The sequence below is a fragment of the Carassius auratus genome, chromosome 36 (assembly GCF_003368295.1).
Source record: "Carassius auratus strain Wakin chromosome 36, ASM336829v1, whole genome shotgun sequence".
NCBI classification, from domain to species: Eukaryota; Metazoa; Chordata; class Actinopteri; order Cypriniformes; family Cyprinidae; genus Carassius; species Carassius auratus.
Window position 1 is genome coordinate 17,829,747 of NC_039278.1, and position 24,768 is coordinate 17,854,514.

A 24,768-nucleotide genomic window follows, 5' to 3' on the forward strand; every position below is an offset into this window, starting at 1 on the left:
TATACAGTAACACATGAATCACATTGCAGCATTACATTGCAACTTGCCAACGTCATAGTTGCTATTGTCCTTTTGACAACACCTTTTAAGATTGTTTCTTTTAATAACAATCATTACTTAGCAAACCTTGAGCCTTATTATTTCTAAAAGAAGCATGGATTATCTTTTGGGTACTTTCTGTCAGTTATTAACAGTGACTCTTAATTCCAGGTGAATTATTATAACCAGTTGCCATGATACATGAAACAGAGCTGTTAAACAAATTAACTCGGTTACACTGAATGATCCAGACAGGGAACTTTGCACCTGGCAGTTTCCTTGTTACTGTTTTATGAAGCTGCAAATAAGCAAGATCATACTTCTTATCCTTTACAGCAGCTCTGTTAATTATGAGCACACAAATATTATTTTACTACTGAGGTTTTCTTCCACAGAGCAATCTGGTGCTGGTGTGTGTGTGTGTGTGTGTTTGTGTTTTGATTGTCAGCTGGGAGGGGTGAGTCTCTCATACTCTCAAAGTTTACTAACACACTCTTTCATTTAAAGAATGTGTGCCAAAGGCAACAAAGCCATTTGAGGCTTTATACTTTGCAGTGCTTCTAAAACACCTCATTAAGACCACTGGGCAGTAAGTAACATTTTTTGTTCAAGCTAATGTAATTTTGGTTAGTTTGCGAGCATATATATATAATTGTCAAATCTTATTACCATAAGAAACCAATACTATCCTAGTAGCAGTTTGTATTTTGAAATCCAGTAATGCAATATAATTATGAAGAGGCCTTGAAAGTATTGAAAGAGTAGTCTCAGTTAAAAATAAATGAGGGTCAATGACAGATAAGCATTTCTGAGATGCTAAGAAATGAAAATATTTTCAAAATGTAGTTTAAAACACATGTACTAAGTTTAAACTATATATATAAAAATAAATTGAATGTCTAATTTTTGAGCTGTATAAATATCAAGTAACAAGTGCTAAACCAGTAAACAAAAACTTGTTCTAGTGGTGCATTCAAGTCCTCTTGGGAAGTTCGTATTACGACGTCAGGAGAGTTCAAGTCCCACTGGTCTGAACAAGATGGCGATTTGACTTTTCTAGATAAAATTCAATGATTTTGGCTACTTCTTCCATACGACGAGTAAATAATGCTTTTTTCAGTTATTATTCCATTTGTGAAGGTGATGTAAAAATAATAATTCAGTATTCTATGGTAATTATATACTTTAGTATATATGCCTAGTTTTATTAATTTCAACAAATTAACCGTAAATACAGACGCTGCATATCTTAGTCTTTGGCTGCATTGAATCCAACATGTTTTCTCACTGACACTCCACTCACTCGGGGTTAAGGGAAAATTCAGAGTTTCTCACTAGCAATAGGCTAATAACTTTGTGGTTGCGTTCATGTGCGACTTGAACGCACCATAAGAAAGTTTTGCTACCATTCCCTTTTTGGAATGTTTGAGAAAACATTGAGGGAATGTTATTAAGTTAGCGTTATTGTAATTCTACCATGGAATGTTCAGTAAACTCGAGTGGAAATGTAGTTTACGCAATAAGTGAGAGCAAAACTCATTTGCCTTCAATATGTAGGCTGTCGGAAATCCAGGCATTCCAAGGCAGCGCAGTAAACAGAACTCCTGTACTCCCACGTTATCTGGTAATCTGACATTCGCACAGACACACCTGAGCACACTGAAACCAGGTGACTTCACAGCGAACACACATCTGAGACGCTCTATACCGATAGGGTTTGAATCGCGAGATAATACATCAACAACCGTTTTCTATCTCCTTCCAGACAACCTGGACATTATGCTTTGTGACTGCGCGCTGCTCGGCGACTTTCGAGCACCGGACGGTGGATTTGGACTGTGTGTCCGAGCCGATCAGAACTATGGTCGCCTTGGGTTCTCCTAAAGCCTCACAGAGACGGCATCGCTGAGGATACAACCTTAAGGATTTTGTTCTTAACCAGTTTCGATTAATTCTCTCTTGGATACTGGAGCGAAACTGTTGCGCAATGAAGTTGACGGGGTGGATAGTCCAGCTGCTCCTATTGGCCGGCGGAAGTGTGTGTTCACTGCAACGAGTCACACACAACCCAGAAAACAACGTCATCTGCCCTCAGGTAAGGAGAAGGATATATATTCATTATATTATATTATTAGTACAAAAACAGCAAATACAACGGAAAACAAAGCAATAATTAAATTAATTTATGCAATATTATATATAATTATATGCTAGTTGCTTAAGAAGTATTTCAGTTAACACAGATAAACAAAGATCTCTGAGATGATAACAAATGTACCACATGTATGTTTATGCCATTTTAAACAAATCAACTAACAAATAATGATTTGATGTTCTATTTCAAGTTGGATAATTATCAAGTAACACGTACTAAAATGCACATGAGTATACATTTAATTTTTAAAGATGTTTGCAAAATCATTAAGTGGCCTGAACAAAACATGCCTTTTACTATAAATGTGTACAAATGTGGAAAGTGTCATGTGCCAACAAAAGTTGGGCTTTTTTCTCAGAGTTTTATGTTACATTTTTGTCATTTTGTTCAATGCTTTTTAATCAGCTTGTGTTTCTGTGATTTCACTGGATTAATTTAGTTCTCCTGAATACATAATTAACATTTTTCTTTATTTTTACATGTTTTAAAGACTGACAAAAATTCCAGAATTATTTTTTTTAATACAACTAATAGTTGTATTTAAGGCACTTCTGTGTATGGATATACAAAATTGAGTTTTGAGAATTTATTCAAATTTTGCATCATTAGTGCATGTCAAAAAAAAAAGAAGAGAAGAAAGTTAATTAAAATGCTAATACCAATTTTTTTTCAAGATACAAGCAAGCAAGATCTGTTTATAACCTGGAATATGTTTGTGTATGTTTTTAGTCTCTTAACTGCAGTGTGAGAGATACAGACCCTTTCACACCTCTTCATGTGGTCTTTGGTCCTGTGTACGTGTGTTCTTTGGCTGTGAAGCCAAAATTGTGCTGCCAAGGGGAGGACTGCAAACCGTGTTTGTGGATCAGCATCCAGCTGAGTATTATTCCAGCTCTCAAAGATGAGAAGGACGGAGATACTGAGATATCAGACTATGAAGAGGAGAGCAGTGGTGAGTCCTAACAGTAGCACTACATTACAGTTGTTGGCCTAACAATGGCTTATGTTAACACAAACCTTTCTAATTTCAGGGGACTGGGATTCACGATGTCTTTCCATACCAGATGACACATCCAAAGGTCAAAGTGTAAGTGTTTTATTTTTTATTTTTTTAATTCAATGTTTAAATTTTATCCAAATTACAACCTATAGCATTTTACTCTCTTTTTTTAACAGAAAGAATACTCTCTCTTTGAAGACCGGCTAGATCAAGGTAGACCAAGTGAACTTAAACACTCCAAATATTTCCCTTTATTTGTTTATAGTGCTAATGGACTTAGGCAAACTGATTTTCTCAAACTGTATTTGCTTTTGCTGAAAGACAGTAGTTGATTCACCATTGTCTGTCATCAAATGCACTATTAAAGCTCTCCTCTTTGTCTTTTCTTCATGTAGCTACTATTACAATATGCTATCAACCAGCAGAAGGGCAGCGTGAGTGGTGCAAGAGAGTAGACTTCACAGTGACTTCTGCTGCAAGTCCTAAACTTCTCATAGTGAGTGTCCCCACTGTGACCTTTTAACCCTCACATTACTGTCTCATGGCTATTTAGACCTGGAGAACCCAACCCCCATTTGCATATAGGTTTTTTATTTCTTTTTGGATCTGATCGATTGTTGGCCTCTTTGATATGAGCCACAATTATTCTGAAATACTTTTTTTTGTACTCAAAAACTGAGGTTTATAATCCAATGAGGCCTATGATCAGTTGGTTTAAAAAAGAAACAAAAAACCTGTGCTATTTGAAGGAAATCAAGTTGATAAAAGAATGAAACCAAGATCTGTTGATAATGCAGAATAATGAGAGTTTTATGAGCTTTTATTAAAAGGCAGGTAATTTTAGACCGGGAACAGGAAATTAGATAAAGTACTTTCCTATCATAAATAAGACCTTTGTGGGATTGGATATACTGTACATAAAATTAAATAAAAATTGAACATGAGCAACATGACCAATTTATTTATTTGTACCAGTAATAACAGTGTAATATTTGAAATACTTTTACAATTTATATTTTATTTAATATTTAATTGAAATAATTTTAGAAACTCTGGCAAGGTAAAATGGCCAGGCCAGTGAACAAATGCAGAATTTCCAGAAGATCCTGACTGAAGCGACGGTGTAGATAATCTTTGTATGTGTGCCTGAAACTGGTGACTTGATTGTTATCTCAGTGTTTGTCTTTGTGTGGTGCAGCTGAATCTGGTGGAGTATAAAGATGTCACCTTCGGCAGAACAATGAAGATCAGTGTCGGATCATTCACTAAGTCACATGAAGTTGAAATTAATCAGTTCCCTACATTAAAAACAGGTAGCCATTCTTTTTACTTGCTCTCCATATACATAAACAACAGCATATGGTGTAACTTATTAGTATTTAAAGGGGTATGTTTCTAACATGTGTTAATTCAATTTAAAGTTTTGCAAAACTAGTTTATTTATTTAAAACTTTTGTCTTGTTCCATCTTAATGTTATTCTAAGAGTCATATATATATATATATATATATACATGTACAACTGGGTAACTATTAATTATTATTTTTATTATTATTTTATTTTTTGGGTAGTGTGTTCCTTGCGAAGTCTAAAAGACATAAAGCTGTGTAAAGGTATGTGTTGATTCTATTTTTAAAAATTCTCATTTTATTCTATATTTTAATTTTTTTTTTATTATTCATTTAATCCCATATTTCCTAAAGTGCTAAAATGGGCCTTTAGGAATAGTAAAACAGACTTTTGTAAGATAAAAGACCATAGTGGATGTGCAAATTTCATATAATCACTACATGTTTCCTTTTTTTCATTTTTAGGTCCCAGGGTCTCCATTAAAAGAGAGGAGAGAGTGGTTAAGGTGCTCTTAGACGATGAAGATGAAAGAGCATCTGAAGGCCTGTTGCTGTGTATGAAACGTGGAAGAGAAGGAAGATGCTCGGTCAGTGAACTCACACTTTACGTCTATATAACACCCAGCCTGAGGGCTCATTACAGATAAACAGTGGACTGTACTGGACAGTTTGGGTTTTTAATCAGCTGCGGTAACTTACCATACCTTTTCTTCTCTCAGCTTATGCCAGATAACATCATTCCACTGGAGTCAATCACATACTGCATGTGTTTGCAGGTACTGTGCTTTTCAAACATGCACACATTCAAAACATATAAATAAAAAAATAGGTAAATATTTTCTTTCACTTTATTTTAATTTGCCCTGTTTGTGTGCATATGCTTCAGGCATGGAGGAATAATTCAGTTCGTGTGGAAATCTGTCCCTTTGAAAAAAATGAAACAGGTGAAACCACAATAACATTCAGATACCCCATGACTTTGCCAGTTGTTTATGATTTACTGGATAAGAATGATATTGTATAAAATTATATGTATTTTTAAATATTATGTTTTAAAGTAATATTTCAACATTTAAAAAAAAAAAAAAAAAAAAGCATTAGTGTCTTGGATATGGAGGATGTTCAGTACAATCTTGATCTATTTCGTCTTCCCACAACTGTTTTTTTTTTTTTTTTTACTGGCAGAATTTAAAGCCAATGTCCTGAGCAACATGTCAGTGTCTTTAGCCCACATCAAATCAAATGTTGGTGAGCCAGTGCTTAGCTGGAATTTAACAGCGCCCTGCAGGATAAGAGCTGAAGCGTGGCCGTGTCAGCTCGAGGCAGATGGGACATGCACAGAAGTTAAAGGATTCAGACAGAAATGCTGTAATGATTGGACAGAAAACAGCACAGCCCTATGGGTAAATATACATTGTATTTTCTGTCCTGTAGACCATAGCATAGACAGAATATTTAATTTGACAAAAACGGAATAAGGCTGAGGAAGTGGAATTACTGCAACAGTGGGATATAAAACGTCTTAACACCACACTGAAATCTAGGATTTTTTCATTGAAACCCAGAAATAAATGCCCTTAGAATAAATAAAAAGTACAACAAAGTATGGAAACCCGTTTCCAGCACAGGATAAATAAATAAACACTAAAGGAATAAATACTAATGGAATTTACTAATGTAAAAATATGTAATTCTGACTTTTTATCTCACAATTACAAATTAAGATTTCTGACTTTTCCTTTAGAATTCTGACTTTAAGAAAAAAAAAAAAAAAAAAGACATTTTAAGTGTTTTTCATTCTGTGGTGTAAATAGGCTTCCATATCAAAATTTCGAGGTGAAATAAAAATAAATATTTAAAGCTAGAATAAAGTTTAAACATTAACATAAAAGGGCAGCATAACAAATACAAGAGTTTGTTATTATGCATTTAATCAATCTTTTCAGTAATAATAAATTAGTAATGACAATTTTGTGCAATTTTAAAATTGAAAGAATGCAAAATAGAATAATTTTCACTAGTGACCTCCCTTTCACTAGTAATTTTTTGACTTTTGAAACTGAATGATTGCAGGTACACAACAAACTAAACATTAAATGTTTGCATTCATTTTAAAGTAGTGTGAAATGAAATACTCAGACTGAGGTCAAAGCTAATAATTGTTTTTCCAGTTGGTTAAAAAGTTGTTTGCTTTGATGATATTTGCTCTCTGCAGGCATCCGGGAAATTTGTGAATATCAGGTCTCAGAATCACAAGCAGCTCTGCCTGATGGTATGATACATCTGCCATTTCTTCCTTTCAGCATTCATCAGTCATTTAGTGCAAACAGACAATGAACATGGTAAACATTCATCTTTGTCTGTGTCTTTGTCTGCAGCTTGAAGTGGATGGAAAGATTGTGCGGTACTGTCAACACCCCAGTAAGTGTGTGATGAGAAAAAACAACATCTCATTTACATCCTGGTTAAAGCTGCCATTCATTCTCATTTGATCACACTGATATGCCATGTACTAAAACTAATATAAGTATGGCAGATGTTATCGGTTGTTTCATGGTTCATTTGATGTTGTTTTAGTGAAGCGACAGTACTGGAGCCTTCTTGTTCTTCTGCCGCTGATCCTTCTCTGTCTGACTGCTTTTGGAGTACTTCTTCTCAAATGTAAGTCTTTGCTATCTGCGGCATCTCTTTGTTTATATAGTAAGATGTTTTCTTTTCAGCAGCAAAGAGATTGCAACACAATGAATGAGATGACTTATACTCCCAACTAATTATCACCATTATTTTTATTATTATACTGTATATATTTTAATCATATACTGTATTTATTTGAATTATTTAGCAAATACATTAAATTATTTTAGATTTAATATGATATATGTGTTATATATAATTTAGTATTTAATCTTTTAATATTAATAGATTAATATTAATGTAAGATCAAACAATATTTATTTATTTGACATTATTTTGAAAAATCGAATGAAAACCTTCTTCATTTGTGACCCTGGACCACAAAACCAGTCTTAAGTCGCTGGGGTATATTTTTTGCAATAGCCAAAAAAAAAAAAAAAGACTTAAGACTTTTTTGTGGTCCATGGTCACATTTTGTGTTCTTTCACCCATCTTACCCTTGCCCGTGTCTTATAATCCTTTTAGTGCCTTTAAAGGAATATAATTTTATTGAGTTTGAGTTTGTTTCTTCAGCAGAACAGATTTGGAGAGTTTACCATTCCATCACTTGCTCACCAATGGATCCTCTGCAGTGAATGGGTGCCGTCAGAATGAGGGTCCAAACAGCTGATAAAAACATCACAGTGATCCACATCACTCCAGTCTATCAGTTAATGTCTAAAGTTTGTAAGAAACAAATCCATCAAAGCCATTACTGTTGCTTCTGTCCAAAATATTGAGTTCATAATCCATAATAACGCTTTCTCCAGTGATAAAGTCCATCCCTGATGTCCTCTCATATCAAAATCCACCCACATGTAGTATCCTTGACCTGTGCATATTTCTCTCCTGATTCAGATGAGAGGAAAGAAAGCAATATAAAAAAAAAGACGAAGCTATGGTTTGAAGTAAAAAAAAAAATGTCTTAATGAAACAAAATGAATTAATTTAAATGATGGATTAGTTTCTTTCAGACATGGACTGGTGTTGTGTGGATTACTTATACTGTAGATTATTGTGATGTTTTGATCAACTGTTTAGACTCTCATTCTGAGGGTACCCATTCACTGCACTAGAGCAAGTGATCTAATGCTAAATTTCTCCAAATCTGTTTTGGATGGCCTGATATTGAGTACATTTTCAGCAATGTTTTGTTTTTGAGTAGACTATTCCTTAAAGTATCATAGAAAGTCTTCTTCTCTGATGAGATTTTACAGTCTTTTATATCTGTCTCGCAGGGTCGCTTAGCGAATGGGACAGAAGATGTCATTCTCAAGGTATGCAAGGTGTTTATTTACAGTCATTAGTGTGTCTTAATATCAAGAAGTCTAATGAAGTAATTTACCTTATGATAATCTCATACATTCCTCACTCTAGATATGAGGGGACAGGTGTTGTTGCTCCATTCCTCTGCCACAGACCCACAGTTGGTGTGTAAGCTGGGCCAGTTGCTCTCTGAGCTGGGTTTCAGAGTATTTCTCGACCTGTGGAACCAAACAGAGCTCGGTTCTTGCGGCCCAGCAGCATGGCTCCACTCTAAGCTCGATCACATCCAGAAACATGGAGGAAAAGCCCTTCTGGTGCTTTCTCCATCAACACTGCAGAGAGCCGAGCTGTACTGGAAAATTGCAGTGGAAAGACAAAGCAATCCTGCCACATACTCCTCAGATATGCTGGCTTCGGCACTGGGCTGCATTTTTGCTGACCGTCAGAAAGGTTGTGCTGCTCGGCGGTTCGTCCTTGTGCAGTTAGACTTTGATGAACTTCCCATCAATGAGGAGCAAGACATGCCGAAGCTGTTGAGGGGCCTGCTGCTTTATAAACTGCCCTCGCAGTCTCAGGGATTACTTATGGAACTGTGTTTGGAGAACCCGACTAATGTGAGCGGGAAGTTGAAGAAGATGTGGTGGATGAGAAAGGCGCAGAGGAAGTTGGCCCAAGGAGTTCAGAACATTTTGCAGAGGGTGAGGACTGATTCCATGCTCACTCAATCCGATTTACTCAGCCTAGACATGGAAGACACGGAGGAAATCGTTTTTCTCAAAAAAGAGCAGCACTGATCTGTCGTTTACTCCGTCATCACACAAAAACATTGTTTAGACTGTCAGTCACAATCTGTCACTATGGACAGATTACATGAACAATAAAAAAATACCAGAAGGTAAAACTGCCATGTTTTTTATAAGAATGCTTGGAAATGCCAAGGAAGTTTAGATGTGTGCCATCTCATCATGAAGAACCTTGGAGTGCTATGTGAATATGGTATAATATAGACATTATTTTATATATAGACACATTTCCTGGGATTGCTGAAGAAGGAAATCTGCATGTAGGACTTCCAAGTATAAAAGAAGAAATTCCACAGTACAGATGCTACAGGAAGTAAAGAAATCAAAACACTAAATATGCTAATTCCCCAAATAACAATATTCATACTATGTACAGTATAGAGCTAAATTTACTCCTATATTTTCACTGGTATTTGGAAGGAAATTACCCTTATCTTTCTGTTTTCAGCAAAGCTTTTAGGGGATGGAAATAATGGCATTTGGCTAATGTCTATACACAAATATGTAAATACTGTATGGCTATACATACACGCATACATACATATATGTGTGTGTGTGTGTGTGTGTATATATGTATGTATGTATATATATGACTCTAATATATTTTTTTAAAACTGAAAGCTTGTATTATATGGTACATTTGGATTGCTCTGGTTGTACTCAAATACAGTTTTACACTTATGTGTTGTCTTTCATGGTCTGATTAGTGGAATACAGAATAGATGGAGAATATAGAAGAAACTGAAACTGAAGAAACTAGAAACACAAAAAGTGGCCTGAAAGTTACCTGCTAGTCAGGTATAATGAATCGAAATAATAATTCTTCCACTTTAACTCATTGTACATTTTAAAAGGCAGACTCAAATGTCATTGCACAGATAAGTTACAGAATGAGTCTGAAATGAACGCAGGTGGAAGGTTAGTTTTTTTTTCTGAGCTGGAACCATTTGTATCTTATTATGTGTAGACCTAGAGATTTCTGAGCTGTGTATTTTTTAATACATTTGTATTTCAGCTACCTACCTATATATATATTTATAGGTAGGCCTAAACTTAGGCTAGGCCTACAGACAAAATGTGGGTTAATAGTGAGACTGAGTTGCAGTGAGACTATACTATAGCAAAGACTTTCTCTTAATATTCATGAACCAGTTTATCACTTTTTAAAGACTGTCATGCTACGTCACCAGGAGCTTATTCATGTTCATGAGCCTTTAACATGAAACTCTTACTAGTCGATGCTGGAATGTCTTAAGCAATAGTTATTAAGCACGCCTTCGCCATAGTAGTTTTTGTCATGTTTCCGTCAGCGGCGCACAGGCGGATCTGTCGCATGTATGATTGTGTCCTGAAGCCAAAAAAAAGAGCTGAAAAGAGCTGGTTTTAGTGACAGCCCAACCATCACCCTCCCGTCTGTGAGTATTTAACACATTAATTCCATGCTGATCTTTTCTAAACTGTTGCATTCTGCTTGTTGATTTTGTTTTATTGGATCACGGTTTAGCACGTTCAGACTGCATGATAACCCGTAACTCAAAACCGTAACTCAAAACTTTCAACTTTATACTAACTTTATACTTAAATACTACTAAAATATAAAATTTGGATTTAAATTTTAAATGTAAAATTTCAATCCCATGTCATTCTCACAGTAAACTTCGTGGAAAGGGGGTTTGAAGCACTTATGCATTGGTGCGTGAGTACAGGCGCCCTCAGGGTTGTTGTTCCTGTCTGCTGTGCTCTGCATGGCCCTTTTTCATCTAATTTTGGGTCAGAACTGCTCAGAGGACTGTAAAGCATGCAGGGGTCCAGAGAAAGACCAGTTCCTTCAGTGCTACACTGGATTCATCCTGCATGACAACCGGTGTGTGGGTGAGTGAGATGAACAGACTGTACACTTCAATCACTTCAGAATCCATTTCATTCTACAGTTCACTTTTCCACTGGCAGATATTGATGAATGTGGTACTCTGGATCAGTGTCCCGACAACACGTACTGCTTCAGCACCCATGGCTCTTATGAATGCAATGTTCTCCTCAAGCTACGAAAACATTATTTCTGAATGTTCTCTGAACCTTTAATTTTTATTAATTTATTAAATTAATAAATTTATTATTAATAATAATCATTTCTTTATTTATTGGTTATGTAAATGTTAAGGGAATAATCCATTTGTTCATTTCGCAAACATTATGGAAACGTTAGTTTCGAGTGTTCTCTGAACATGCTGAAAACATTTGAAAAACGTTAGAAGAATGTCCAGCGGAAAATTTTCAGAAATACAGTTAAACAATCCAGGAATTACGTATAAATAATGTTTTGGTGCTATTGTTTTGAGAACATTATTCAAAAACCAGATAACTCTAATTGAACATTCTATTGATATCAATGGAGAAGCGTTTGTTTGTAGTTTAAAAAGAATTTGTGCTCTGCATTTAACCCATCCGAAATGCACACACACAGAGCAGTGAACACACACACACACACACACACACTGTGAGCACACACCCGGAGCAGTGGGCAGCCATTTATGCTGCGGCGCCCGGGGAGCAGTTGGGGGTTCGATGCCTTGCTCAAGGGCACCTAAGTCGTGGTATTGAAGGAGAGAGAGCTGTTTAGAAGTGGAGAGAGAGCTGTGGAGAGAGAGGTGGAGAGAGAGCTGCTTAGAAGTAACTTTGAAGTAACTTTGCCAGATTGTTAGCCAAGATTCTGAGATTGTTCCTTGTTGCTGGGTAAAGACAATGCAGCTGTAGACAGAAGGAAGTATTTTTAGGAAATTTGAGAACAGATTTCTTGAATGTTTTTGTCAGCTGAAAATGTGTCATCAGGATTCTTGTTGGCTGAATTATGCAAACAATGGCCTGACAAACATCAGCATTCTAAATGTAAAAATTAACAGCCATTTTTAATAAAGTTTGACTTCTAAGTACGTTCTATTTTTTATTTTAAGTGAAGTTCTGTTTCTAAGTTATTTTGTTTTATTTACTTTTATAAACTGATTCTTAGATTTTTGTTTAACTGAATCACTGTAGGAAAGTTCCTTAATCTTGATTGCCACACTATTTATAGATGGATTAATTCATTTAAAATATATTATCATTTTGTTTGGGAATTTGCTACTGTTCTATCAAGCTACTAAACACACATGAACAGAAAAATTAATCTCTTATGTTATGATACAAATAAGATCTTCTGCATGAGATGGTTCCATCTTGTGGCTTTAAGAAGCATTCCACCAAGAATGTTAACCACAACAACAACAAAACATGGAACTAATTACATTTTTTTTCCAATAAATATTTAATATTTTGCAAACAAACATTTTTTTTTCTATTTGTTTTATAATCTTAGTGTTAATCTTATCTCTCTATCTCATCTTTTTTCTATTTGCATTTCATGTATATTTAGTCTGCAGACTGTGTTTTGTTTCTCCTGCAGATATAGACGAGTGTGCCGAGGAGGTGTTGGCCTGTCCTGGTGTCAGTGTTCTGTGTGAATACAGAAGGCTGTTTTCACTGTCAGTGTGGAGTGGGTCACACACGCAAAAGTGAAATGTGAGAGGGGCCAGACAGCAGGTGAGCTGGAACACAGCATTTCAGTTTCATTCACACACATAATAAATAAGAGAGTCTGTGTTCAAGTGTTATTTTAGTATCATTGAGTATCCATTGCGTATATATATATATATATATATATATATATATATATATATATATATATATATATATATATATGTGTGTGTGTGTGTGTGTGTGTGTGTGTGTGTGTGTGTAATCAAAATGTCTTTTTCTAATGGTTTGAGTTTAGTTAACTATAAAACCCTTCAAACACTTAAAAGGCTGAATTACATTTATTGCAACAGGACACAAGTTGCAGCTTTGTATAACTCAGTGTGTTGTGCTTGTTCCATAATATGTGAGAAGTTTTGTTCTTGAGTTGTTAAACCTGTTCTGCAGCTTTATTGTCTTGAGAGGCAACATACTGTTAAACGAAAGTAAAACGTAAATATGAAACTGAACTTATTTTCTTTAATGTCTTTCTGTATATAATTCATCAGTGCATGTTATTATGTCATTATGCATTCACCTTCCATCCCCAAAACAATAACACTTCCTCCAGCACCTTTCACTGACTTCTTTACACACTTTTGGTTCAGTCTTTCTCCAGTTCGATGCCAAATCAAATGTTTCCAATCAGAAACATCATAAATTAAACTTGCTCTCATCGCTAAAGTGAACTTTGGACAATTTCTTTTCTCTCCACACAACATGTTCCCCAGTAAAGGTGAGTCTAGAGTCTAAAAGCTTGGTCACTGCAGAGTGTGCTTTCAGTCTGACTTCTCTTAAATATGCTGAGACAGATCCGTACTGTTTATCGCTGAACTTGATAGCAATTCCAGCTGCAGTGTTGAACCGATTCTGCATTGATAGTCTACAAATGATCCAGTCTTCTCGTGCATTTCTCTAACCTGGCTTTCTGGGGGACTTGAATGAACTAGCGTCATTCCCAAAGCTGCAATATTCTTGAAATCACAGATTTGGTATATGAGCAGATTCTCTTGCAGTGGCTGAAAGGGTCTCGTCCCTTTGGCTTTCATCTGGACAACCTCCTGTCGCATTCAGTCACCTTAAAGCGACCTGCCATCTTGCAAATTGGAGGAATTCTACCAGTTAAATAGGATTTGTCATATAGTAATAATAATAATAAAAAACATTAGGTGCCAGTTTAACACCAATCACTTGGAGGTACAGTATCTGTAAGTGTTAATCTAATTTTGATCCAAAAAAAATTTGGATTTACACACTAAAAAAAAAAAACTTTAGGAAATTTAGGTTGTTCTCTAATTTTGATTTCCACCATGTGTGTGTACACTTTTTGTCACAAGGTGTTTTTATGTAATTAAAATGATATTTAAATATCATAATTTATATCTTTTAAATATCTAAATCAAATAATGCAATGCAAAATGCATTTCTGGATGTTTCTGAATTTACTGATATCTTCCCGTCTCTCTCCTCAGCTTCTGAAAAAAAGGGTATTTTTGATGACATTCAGGAGGATGAAATAGAGGTTCTTCAGCAGATGTTTTTCGGTGTTGTACTGTGTGCATTGGCCACATTGGCAGTTAAAGGGCATTTGGCGTTCACCTCTATCTTCATGGGGGCAGATTGCGGGCATGGCTGGGTACTGGCTCTCTGATAAGAGCGACCCAGTGATAGATTCCATCTTGAAAGGGAGATAAATGCAAAGGACCCTGCAAAGTTATTTGCAGTGCTGTTTATGAAGTCTGCTACTTTTTGAGCTGGTCCATTCCTTACTCCATGATATGACGCTATATGCACAGAAATGGCCCAAGGAAGCTGCTATTAGCAACATTTTTGTGAGGCAATTTAAAAATAAAGCCACAAGAAGCTTTCAATTACAGTGGTTTTACTTTGCATAAAGGATGTTCTCATAAATATATAAAGAACTTACTGAATAGTTGCGTATGTAATGTAATAGCAATATATAATGTATTCGTATGAGAAAACCATAAGACACTTGTTGGACTTCAACTAATAAACTTTTATTTGTTTTTAAATGAAACAGAACATATCTCAGAAAGAAAGTCACTCTTATTCAATGGAAATAAACAAGCCGACTGACACTCAAGAATAGTTGGGGGGATTACAACACGTACAATATAAATATCCAGGAGGTTGAGGAAAGTCCAACAGGGTTTAAAAACATTGAACATGACACAGATTTCACACCGAACACCCCAGTCTCTCGCTCCACTAACTTCCTCTAACACGCACACAGCATTCACACCCTGTAACAATCCTATTTGCATACACAGACACAATCATGCAAGCATATCCCACACTCTTTAGCGTCTCAGATCTGAACCCCGAAAACATGCGAACGCTGTTATTTTGTAACACGGGCAATCCACTTGCAGTAGGTGGGAAGATGTAGGTGAGGACACACCATTCTCAAACACATTACACCATCATGATGCCAATGCATCTCATCTGTGACAACTGATGCACCATGGGAAACTGAACCCCACGTTCACACGGTATCATTCAGCATGCTGACACTCACATTGGACTTGTTTGCACTGCTGTACAGAAAAAAAAAAACTAATTTAAACTTATTCCATGTACAAATTTTACAGTCCAAAACTGACATATTCAAAAAAGCATGGACCATAAAAAAACATAACATAAATGAATATCTTAAAAAAGTAAAAATAAATGCTTTAAGAATTATACTATTTATTTTCTGGCATTTGTCACAGTGGTTTGTATCATCCAGAGATTTGTATTTTTTTTTTTTTTTTTGACATCATAAAATAAAAGAAACAATGCAACTGGCACACAACAAATATAAATATAAATATAAAGACAAATCTTAATTTTTCTTCTCTTTATTTCGGCCCTTTGACATACGTTATAGTTCTAAAGACCCAGCAGGGCTGAAACTTTTTTCTTTCTTACATTATTAATAATTTCTCTAGATCTATTAGACCTTTAGTCTAATATAACTCTTCACCACAGCCTAGAGTTGGCACATAATGTACATAATCATGCATCACCACATAAGTCAACATTTCTCTTTTTTTCTTTGTTCTATTTTATATATCTCATCCCAAGGCAGGAGATTAGCCTCCTACTTCAAGTATTTAAAAATAAAAGGTCCTGAAGGTGGAGGACTGCAATATGTCTCCGAGAAGGTAAAGTCTGACGTCTTTTTTGTCCTCTTGCTTTGCCTAATAGTACAGTTATAGACTTGCACAACAGACAGACAGACATAAATATTAGTATATAGGATCAAACACTCTTCTGGTGTTTGAAACTGGACTCAGAAACATCCAAGACGGGGCAGTATTCACACGGTGGACATATTCTGGATCCGTGTTCACCAACCACTACAGTAAAATGTTCAAGAAAGAAACAGGAGCACAGCGACGGTGATGCGTTCACATCATGACAGAATTACCGTGACATTTCTGACTTGTAACCTACTCTTGCACCATATTCATAATGACTAAAATCTTAACACTAAAGCAACTCTGTGAGTACTTTTTGTTTATTACCTTTAACTATGAGCTTTAAAATCACTCTTATGGTACACTGTCTTCCAAAGGCTAACAGATTCTGTTACTTTCAATGTCTGTTCTGGGAGTAAGTTTGGTGAGAGGGTGTAGAAGCTCTTCAAAGAGGGCAGATTGCTTTTTGGCAGCAACAAATGCATGTCTACTGAATTCCACTCACTTAACTGTTAACTCCAAAGTCATGGAAATACACAAAACTACACACAGTTGCTTTAAATAGGTTTCATGTGATATTGTTTCAGATTTAGTTGCACAATGCACTTTCTTTGTTCATCAAGATTTGAGTTTTGGCATAGAAATGGATCATTTTTTAGCTCAAATACACAAACTACTCAGAACAGAATATTTTAACTGTGGTAATTTTGACACTTTGTGAACGCAGCTTACGGATGGTGTTCCAGAATAGAGATAACTGAGGTTCTGGAACTAATGTGAAGGCGCCTTGAAATGCAACATGGAAGCATGGACAGGTTGTTTTAACAGTCAGATCTTGGCTATATTTTGTGCTTCACCAAAGTCCAAATGTGAACTTCACAACTACAGATAACAGCAGTGAAATGACACAAGACAATGCAAGACATAACTGTTAACATATCCAAGTCATTTCAATGTAATCTTGAAAAATATGCTGATGTTTCTTAACTGTTAAAAAAAAAATAATAAAAAAAAAAATTGTCATTTACTCCTCCTTTTGCTGTTCCAAACCTGTATGAGTTTCTTTATTAAGCTGAACGCAAAAATAAGATATTTTTAAGAATGTTGGTAAGCGAACAGTTTTGGTTCCCTTTGACTTCCATTATATTTTTTGACCATACAATGGAAGTCACTGGGAACCGAAACTGTTCAACAGAGGAAAGCCAGTCCTACATGTTTGGAACGAGACAAGAGAGAGTAAATAATGACAGAATTTTCATTTTTTGGGTGGACTATCCCTTTAGACATGTTCACAATGACATCGTTGAAATCCTCCTCAAGTCACCCAAACCCATTGAAAATTAACTCCAGTTCACTTTCAGTGTGAACACAGCTTACAGAGATAGTTCACATTCAGCTTCCGTTACCCTCTGACTTACTTTTTTCACGTAAGTCATGTAAGTCAATGGGGACCAGCAACTGAAGGCTAGCTATCCCTTTAACCCTCAAGTAAGTTTCAGTCCACTGCACTGCAGAAGTTGACTTCAGATCTCATTGCTCTTTGATCTTTTGTTCTCTTGTTCTTTTTGTGAGGTGCAATATTCTACACAACACTTTTTCTAGCTGAAGATACTGCAAAAGACATTTTTCATTCTTTTTTTGCATAGACCCCAGTGCCAAGATCTTGTAATGAGAGCACTGTGAGGGCCAAACAGACAATAACACACACAACTCAAACATGTTTACTTTGATTTATGACACAATAGTCTGACCACAGTAAACACAATTTATTTAGCTAGTATTTCTCTATCTATATATCTACTATCTATTTATAAAGAGGCACTCGCCACCATGTTAAGACGTTACGAGAATTTGGCGGTAGCTCCGCCGGTACATGGTGGGGTGGTTCATTAAAGGAGAAGGACATTCCCTTTATGGGACACACAGGTTTGACTGGCCTAATCAACAGATGTCTTGACAAATTCATCAATGCTACGACCTACAGCAGTAGCTTGGGAGAACTTCTCAATTATCTTCCAAAAAACTTGGCGCCAAGAATGCAGGGAATGTGACAGATCAGCTGATGTCCAAAACGAACGTAGCCATGGCTGTCTCCATCTCTTTTGGGCCTGAGCACCAGTTGAAGCACCATTAGAAATGTTCCCTGTTGTAAGGGGTGGAGGTGCACAGGTGCATGAGAGCTTCCATGCAGACCAGGCTTGGGGATTGGAGAGGAGCACAAGCCAAAAGAAAGGGCAAATTCTTGTCAGTGTGGTGTATGTTATGTGCGTTATAATCGAATGAACTCTGCATAGAGTAGACTACCTCTGAGTATCAACTGAGGTAATGCTAAAGACGTGACAGGAACTACCTCTATTAGGTCCAATACACACTAAAAAACAACAACGGTGAAGACTAAATGTGGCACAGGCATCCATATCATAGTGCATACTTAAACCAAAGTACATGTGTGTATAGCACATATAATAAAACATAAAGAATTTTGTTTTAATGACCAAGGCTGACAGAATCAAGGCTTGAAAGTATGCAGGCTGACTTGTTGCCTCATTGAAGAGGTGGAGCTAGATGAGAGTGGGCGAGGCAATGTTGAGAAGGGGCGGGGCCAGCTGGATGCATGCACTGGTTGCATGTAGAAACCAAGGGCGACAAGGAGCAGCTGCAGTGTCTCATCTAGTGTTGACTGAGCTGAGAGAGTCTTCAAGGCAAATGTCTTTAGAAAAAGAACTGCACCAGCAAGTGACTGTTTTCCTGTTCAGTCCAGACCTCCTCTCCATATATGTATATTTTTTAGCATCTGAAAAAACTACAACAACAAAATGGAATAATTATCTTTAAGAGAGGCTATGTTTCTGAAAGAAGCTCTTAATAACTCTACAGTTATTTGATCACAGACACATTAAAAACAGTGATACTGTGAAATGTTATCACAATTTAAAAAACTATTTTTTTTATTTAAACGTATTTTAAAATATAATTTATTCTTGTGATGCAAAGCTGAATTGCCAGCATTATTACTCCAACCGTCAACATCACATGATCCTTCAGAAAAAAATCTGATTAAATTGCTGCTCAAGAAACATTTCTTATTATTATCAATGTTGAAAATAGTTATGCTGCTTAGTAATTATATATTTTGTTTAAAAAAAATTGAAAACACTGATATTAATATTTTTTTAATATTAACAGCTAGTAACTTTTTATTAATTGAATGTGCAATTGCTCAATATATTAATTTATATTAATTTTGATTACATTTTTATCGATCTTACTGACCATAAACAAGAGTGTACTGTATGATATGAAATGTATAAATAAAAAAATAAAGCAAATAAAGTGTTAGTACTTTTGTTGACAGTATTTACCTGCTCAGGTGGTCATCTCCAGCTTTGGCCCTCCCACTCCTACTAATGCTCCGCCTCTTTCCTCAATGCATGGAAATAAGTGTGGCCCATCCAAAAGAATGCATCTGACTGTAGGTAAAGACTGGCCAGGTGAACAATGTAGTATGGCATAGCTGTGCTCCTCCTTTAGTGACTGAATTGTCTGAGAACATAATAATAAATAGAATCATCAACCTACTGTTTGGAAAATCAAGTTTTTCTACAAAATCTAATTTTGAACCAGAAAAACATCAGTCATCAAGATCTCACCCCATAAAACAACATAATTGCTTTGGTTTGGAAATAGTTATGCCCAAATTCCTTCTTCGTCATCCTTTGAGCCCAAAATGCATCCAGATATCCAGAGGTCAGCATGAAATGAGGAGAATTAGATGAGTTAAAGGTATTTAGATTAGGAAATTAAGTGACTGTATTACAGTGAGCAACAGGTAGATTATATAGAAGTCCATTGCCTGCTGAAAAGACCAACCATCTATTATAATTTGATTTCAGTAAGTGTTGTTGCCTTTAACTAAAACTATTTAAATTAGATTAAATAAAATGAATTGATAAAATTTTAACAATCGAAGAAAAACGTAACCAAACATATTAAAAAATCTGAAATGTTGTGGCAGCTTAATAACAATACTATAATTGAATATAAATAATACTAAAATAACACTTTTTTATATTTTAATATTTATTTTACAGATTATTTAAAAAAAACATATTTATTTAATCTTGCCTCCTTTTGAAGGTCTCAAATATTTGCATTTTCACATGCAAAAACAATGCCAGACTCCTGACTGATTTTTATATTACAAAATGTGATTTATATCATGATGTGGCTGGCCATACTCACTATTTTATGCTGGTCAGAACAGGTTCAATTGGTGGATAAACACTGACCAAGTTGGTAGTAAAATGTGGCTAATGTGGTTTTGTTGACTAAAATTTTTGATTAGGCGTGGCAGGGAATATCCAGCACACCCCATACTGGTAACCAGCATACCAGCAGCCAAAACTAAAAATACAACTGATTAATCTGGTCTTTTCAACGGGGTCAAAACACGCATTGCAAACCAAACATGCATTGGTATTTTTGGTATTTTTTATTTTTTTTTTGGTTAACACAAAAGGCCTAAGATTCCCTAACTTTGATGATTAAAAAATATCATAATTATTTTTTCAAATGTCTATATATATATATATATATATATATATATATATACTGTAAGCTTTCATACTCCTATTAAAATAAAAGCAGCAACATGTCAAGAGTTTTTTTTTTCTTTTTCTTACAATAACAAAAATAAATATTTAAAATGTATAATTTATAGTAATTTACAATCTGCAAAGGAATGAAATAGTTGAAATTAGGATTAAGCATATCTTTAGAATCATCATACATTTGAAAAACAGCTTCCAACAGATTCTAACAAATAGTTGTAACAGGGCTCAGAGAAAAATGGGAATCATGTCGTTGTGGCAGTTTTTCAAATTTTGAGAAAAAATGTGTGACATGCTCAAGCAAAGCAGGCACTATTTTTGGAACCAGCACCTCAAAATTAGTAAGAAGCAAGTATTGAATTTCATGTGATGCAGATTAGATAGAAGAACTGCTAAGTAGAGACCTGCGTGGGATGGATTTTTCAGTCCCACTCCCACAGGATTCTGTCCCGCACTCGCACACCGCAACATTCATGTTTGTCCCGCTCTCACCCGCAAAAGCCAGAATAAAAGTAGTCTAAATAGATTTTTATCAGTACATCCATGAAATTTACATGAATGTTCTGTGTCGCCTAGCCACAACATTCCAGCATAAACACTCATCAACATTCACAAACCACTACCGGGTCTCACGGTAATCCTGCGGGAGTGCAGGTCTCTACTGCAAAGTTTATGGAAACAGTCATATGATGAACAGCAGGAAGTAGGAAAAACAAATATACACTAATTTAGCTTATTAGTTAGATTAGAATAGGTGCAGACACAAACTTTGTAGTATAGTCAAGTTAACATAAAAACCTGGTCTGGGGCAGATCGGTGTCCGGGATGAGGTGGTCCACGGCCTGGACCCCGATGGTGTGGTGGAGGATGTCGAGGGTGTGGGCCCTGCAGGCCAGGGTGCGGTGGGTGATGGGGGTGCTGCTGTGGGTGTGGCATGGGCTGAGGGTGGGGGCCCTGCTGAGTTGGAGGTCCGTGGGGGTGCTGTTGCGGAGGGACCCCGGGATGAGGGTGTTGAGGGTGGGGTGGTTGGGGTCTAGGTGGGTGCTGGTGTGGGCCTGGCTGTTGAGGATGCTGGGGGTGTTGCAGGTGGGTGTATTGAGGCTGCTGTGGGTGCTGTGGGTGCTGCGGGTGTTGAGGATGTTGAGGGTGTTGAGGGTGTTGAGGCTGTTGAGGGTGTTGAGGATGTTGAGGCTGTTGAGGGTGTTGAGGGTGTTGAGGATGTTGAGGCTGTTGAGGGTGTTGAGGGTGTTGAGGATGTTGAGGGTGTTGAGGCTGTTGAGGGTGTTGAGGGTGTTGAGGCTGTTGAGGGTGTTGAGGGTGGTGGGGGGGCTGTGGGTGTTGGGGATGGGGCGCATGTGGGTATGGAGGCTGGTGGGGGTGTTGGGGTTGCGTGTACGGTGGCTGGGGTTGGGGTTGAGGATGAAGGTTTGGAGGTTGCATGTGGGGAGGTGGAGCGTGAGGGTGAAAATGGTCATCCTCGTAGTTGTCGGCAATCAGTTTCATCCTGCTCTGTGTCTAAATGGATAAAAAGAAGACACAAGCAACATATTTTTGATATAGATTCTCAGAAGTTCACAGAATGGAAAAATACAAAATGTGCTTCTACAAATGTAATCAGTTTGCATTTACTCCATTTTCAGGAGTCAATGAAGCACAGATCACCAGAAAATAAAGCTGAGTTTACAAGGTATCAGGTTACATGCTACATGCCTCAGAGTACATACAGAAGATTTTCTAATACTTTCTTTGACTCGTTCCTTGATAGTTGTAAGTTGATTTGGCCACATTTTGAGAAAACATCTCTCTGAAGTTAAAAATAGAGATGCACCATGCTTACACCTTCCTCCAGTCCTGTCTTAACAAGTTCTCAAAGTTCTCAACAATGTTTTGCTAACTGCAGACTCTGTGATGCTGCACTTTTGGTGTTAATAGACCTTAGTGCAGCCTTTGACACCAAAGACCATGAAATACTTATTTCATGACTTAAATGGTTTGTAGGGATTCGTGGCACTGTTTTAAACTGGTTTAAGTCCTATCTAACCAATAGGAGCTTTTCAGTTACCCTGGGTGAATTTATATAATCGTAGGCCTCTCTTACATGTGGGATCCCTCAGGGGTCCATTTTGGGACTTATTTTGTTTTCATTGTACATGCTTCCAGTTGGGTCTATTTTTGGTAAACACAGATTATTGGTGTTGTCTGATCAGTTTTTTCTTCTTCAAGTAAGTACATTGACAAAGGTCTTGTTATTTTTTCATTTTGTGATTTTGAAAGAGTGATGCCTGCTTCTTGCCTGGACTACTGTAATTCCCTGTATGTAGGGATTAGTCAGTCCACATTCTGAGGATTGCAGATTGTCCAGAATGCTGCTGCTAGATTGTTGACAACTTCTCGGAAACAGGACCATATTACTTCCATTTTGTCATCTTTAAAATTGGTTACCGGTCCGTTATAGGATTGATTTTAAAATTCTGCTGTTTGATTTTGAATCTTTACATGGACTTGCATCATCCTATCTTTCTGATTTGACCAGAAACTCCTGATTGTTTCTAGGTGGGGATGTGACCTGTGAGGGGACCATGCACTTGCAGTGTCTGCCACAAAGCTTTTGAACAGTTTGCCTTGGCACATAAGAACTGTCTCCACATTTGTCTCATTTAAGTCTCTTTTAAAGACTCATCTCTTCTCCCAGGCTTTTCTGCAGAATGCTGCTCAGTAAGTTGTTGTTGGAACCTCACTGTTTTTTTTTAATGTTGAATGGTTTGATGTTCATGCTGTATAATAGATGTGTGTATTGTATGTTTATTTATGTTTTAGAATGTGTAAATAAGAATAAATTGCCTTGCTTTAAGAAAAATCTTTCCCCTTGATATTCATAGGTCATATTTCCAATATATTTGACCAATTCATTATGACTTTGAAATAATAATTAATATGATTTTGTAGTCATGAAATAAAAATACTATAAATATATTGCAATAAAACTTTCAACATCTGTGAAAAATGTATAATATCTTCACTCTACAATATCTTAATACTACTGTAGGTGTAATTAAATGGGTTTCTGAGTAGAGAAATGAACTGACCTGTTGTTTGAGCTGATGCATCAGTCTGTCTTTCTCTCGTTTCAGGGCCAGCACCTCCTCTTGAGTTTTCTTCTTATTGGAGGAGGAGAGCTCTAGCAAAGCGATGTTAGCATCCTTCTCACTGATAGCAGCGAGCAGAGCCTGTTGTCTGAGGGGAACAGACAGTCTCAGATATGTATGAATGTACAGTGAGCAACTTTCAAGAAATGGAACACAGACTAAAGACATCATAGGTATCAAATATTGAAGGTTGTGTTGTATGAAGGAACAGAGTCTGATCGCAAAGATTCTTACTTCATCTCCAAGATTTCCTCGAGCTGTTTTCTGCGCTCCTGTCGGAGGTTGGTCAGATGGCCGTCTCTCTCAGCCAGAGACTGTTGGGTGGAGGACAGACGCTGCTTAGTGGCTTCCAACTCCTGCCTCGTCTTCTCCAAAACATTCATCAGCTCCTCCATCTGGGAAATAAAGAAAAATGTGTGCAAGACAATAGTAAGAATTTTTTTTGTTTTTCTTGTTTTCTATTTATTGATGTAGAAATTTCATTTTTTTTTTTCAATTTATTTATGTAGAAATTTAAAGCCACCAAATAAAATAAAAAAATAAAAAACACAAACCTTTGGGTTGTCCATTGGATTATCCTTACGTTGATCTTGCAAGATATTCCCAGGGCCTTTCTTGTCCATCTGAGGACCAAGCTTGATGCCTGGGCCCTTTTTATTTTGATCCTTGGTTTGCCTTACAAAACATACAGAGTTTCACCTAAATATCTGAATTTGTTAGCAACCCTATTTAACTAAACATGATATAATGAACCAAACAAATGATCATATCGCATTTTTGTCCTGTTTTCCAGTACAAATATCTCTAACACTCTAACAAGTCTTTATATATTATGCACTACAAATGTAGTTTTAATGCATTAATTATGCTTTGTAATGCATTGTAAGATCTCATGAATAATTTTAACCACAGTTTTGGTTCCCTTTGACTTAAATTGTATTTCTTTGTGCATATAATGGAAGTCAATGGGAAC

The 24,768-nt window shown here is 36.4% G+C and overlaps 2 protein-coding genes across 4 annotated transcripts in view; one reads left to right on the top strand and one right to left on the bottom strand.

The window, feature by feature from the left end:
• The first annotated feature begins 365 nt into the window (after window positions 1–365).
• On the top strand, window positions 366–9,892 carry LOC113055486 (uncharacterized). Its single transcript, XM_026221837.1, has 17 exons — window positions 366–628; window positions 1,805–2,134; window positions 2,924–3,146; window positions 3,226–3,281; window positions 3,371–3,407; window positions 3,590–3,690; window positions 4,393–4,507; window positions 4,765–4,806; window positions 5,008–5,129; window positions 5,262–5,318; window positions 5,429–5,486; window positions 5,728–5,945; window positions 6,758–6,814; window positions 6,921–6,963; window positions 7,120–7,203; window positions 8,454–8,492; window positions 8,593–9,892. Exons 2-17 carry the CDS (start codon window positions 2,027–2,029, stop codon window positions 9,273–9,275), a joined length of 2,043 nt encoding a protein of 680 aa, XP_026077622.1. The 5' UTR covers window positions 366–628; window positions 1,805–2,026; the 3' UTR covers window positions 9,276–9,892.
• A 9,557-nt stretch (window positions 9,893–19,449) lies between these two features.
• The window catches only part of LOC113055487 (ERC protein 2-like), a 43,135-nt gene continuing 37,816 nt past the window's right edge, over window positions 19,450–24,768 (bottom strand). For all 3 annotated transcript variants that reach the window (XM_026221839.1, XM_026221840.1, XM_026221838.1), the window contains 6 exons: window positions 24,350–24,470; window positions 24,030–24,190; window positions 23,736–23,883; window positions 21,448–22,164; window positions 19,690–19,753; window positions 19,450–19,582 (listed from right to left, as the gene is read on the bottom strand). In XM_026221839.1, the coding sequence (XP_026077624.1) occupies window positions 19,727–19,753; window positions 21,448–22,164; window positions 23,736–23,883; window positions 24,030–24,190; window positions 24,350–24,470 (1,174 nt within the window). In that variant the 3' untranslated portion in view covers window positions 19,450–19,582; window positions 19,690–19,726. The remainder of the gene's footprint in view (window positions 19,583–19,689; window positions 19,754–21,447; window positions 22,165–23,735; window positions 23,884–24,029; window positions 24,191–24,349; window positions 24,471–24,768) is intronic.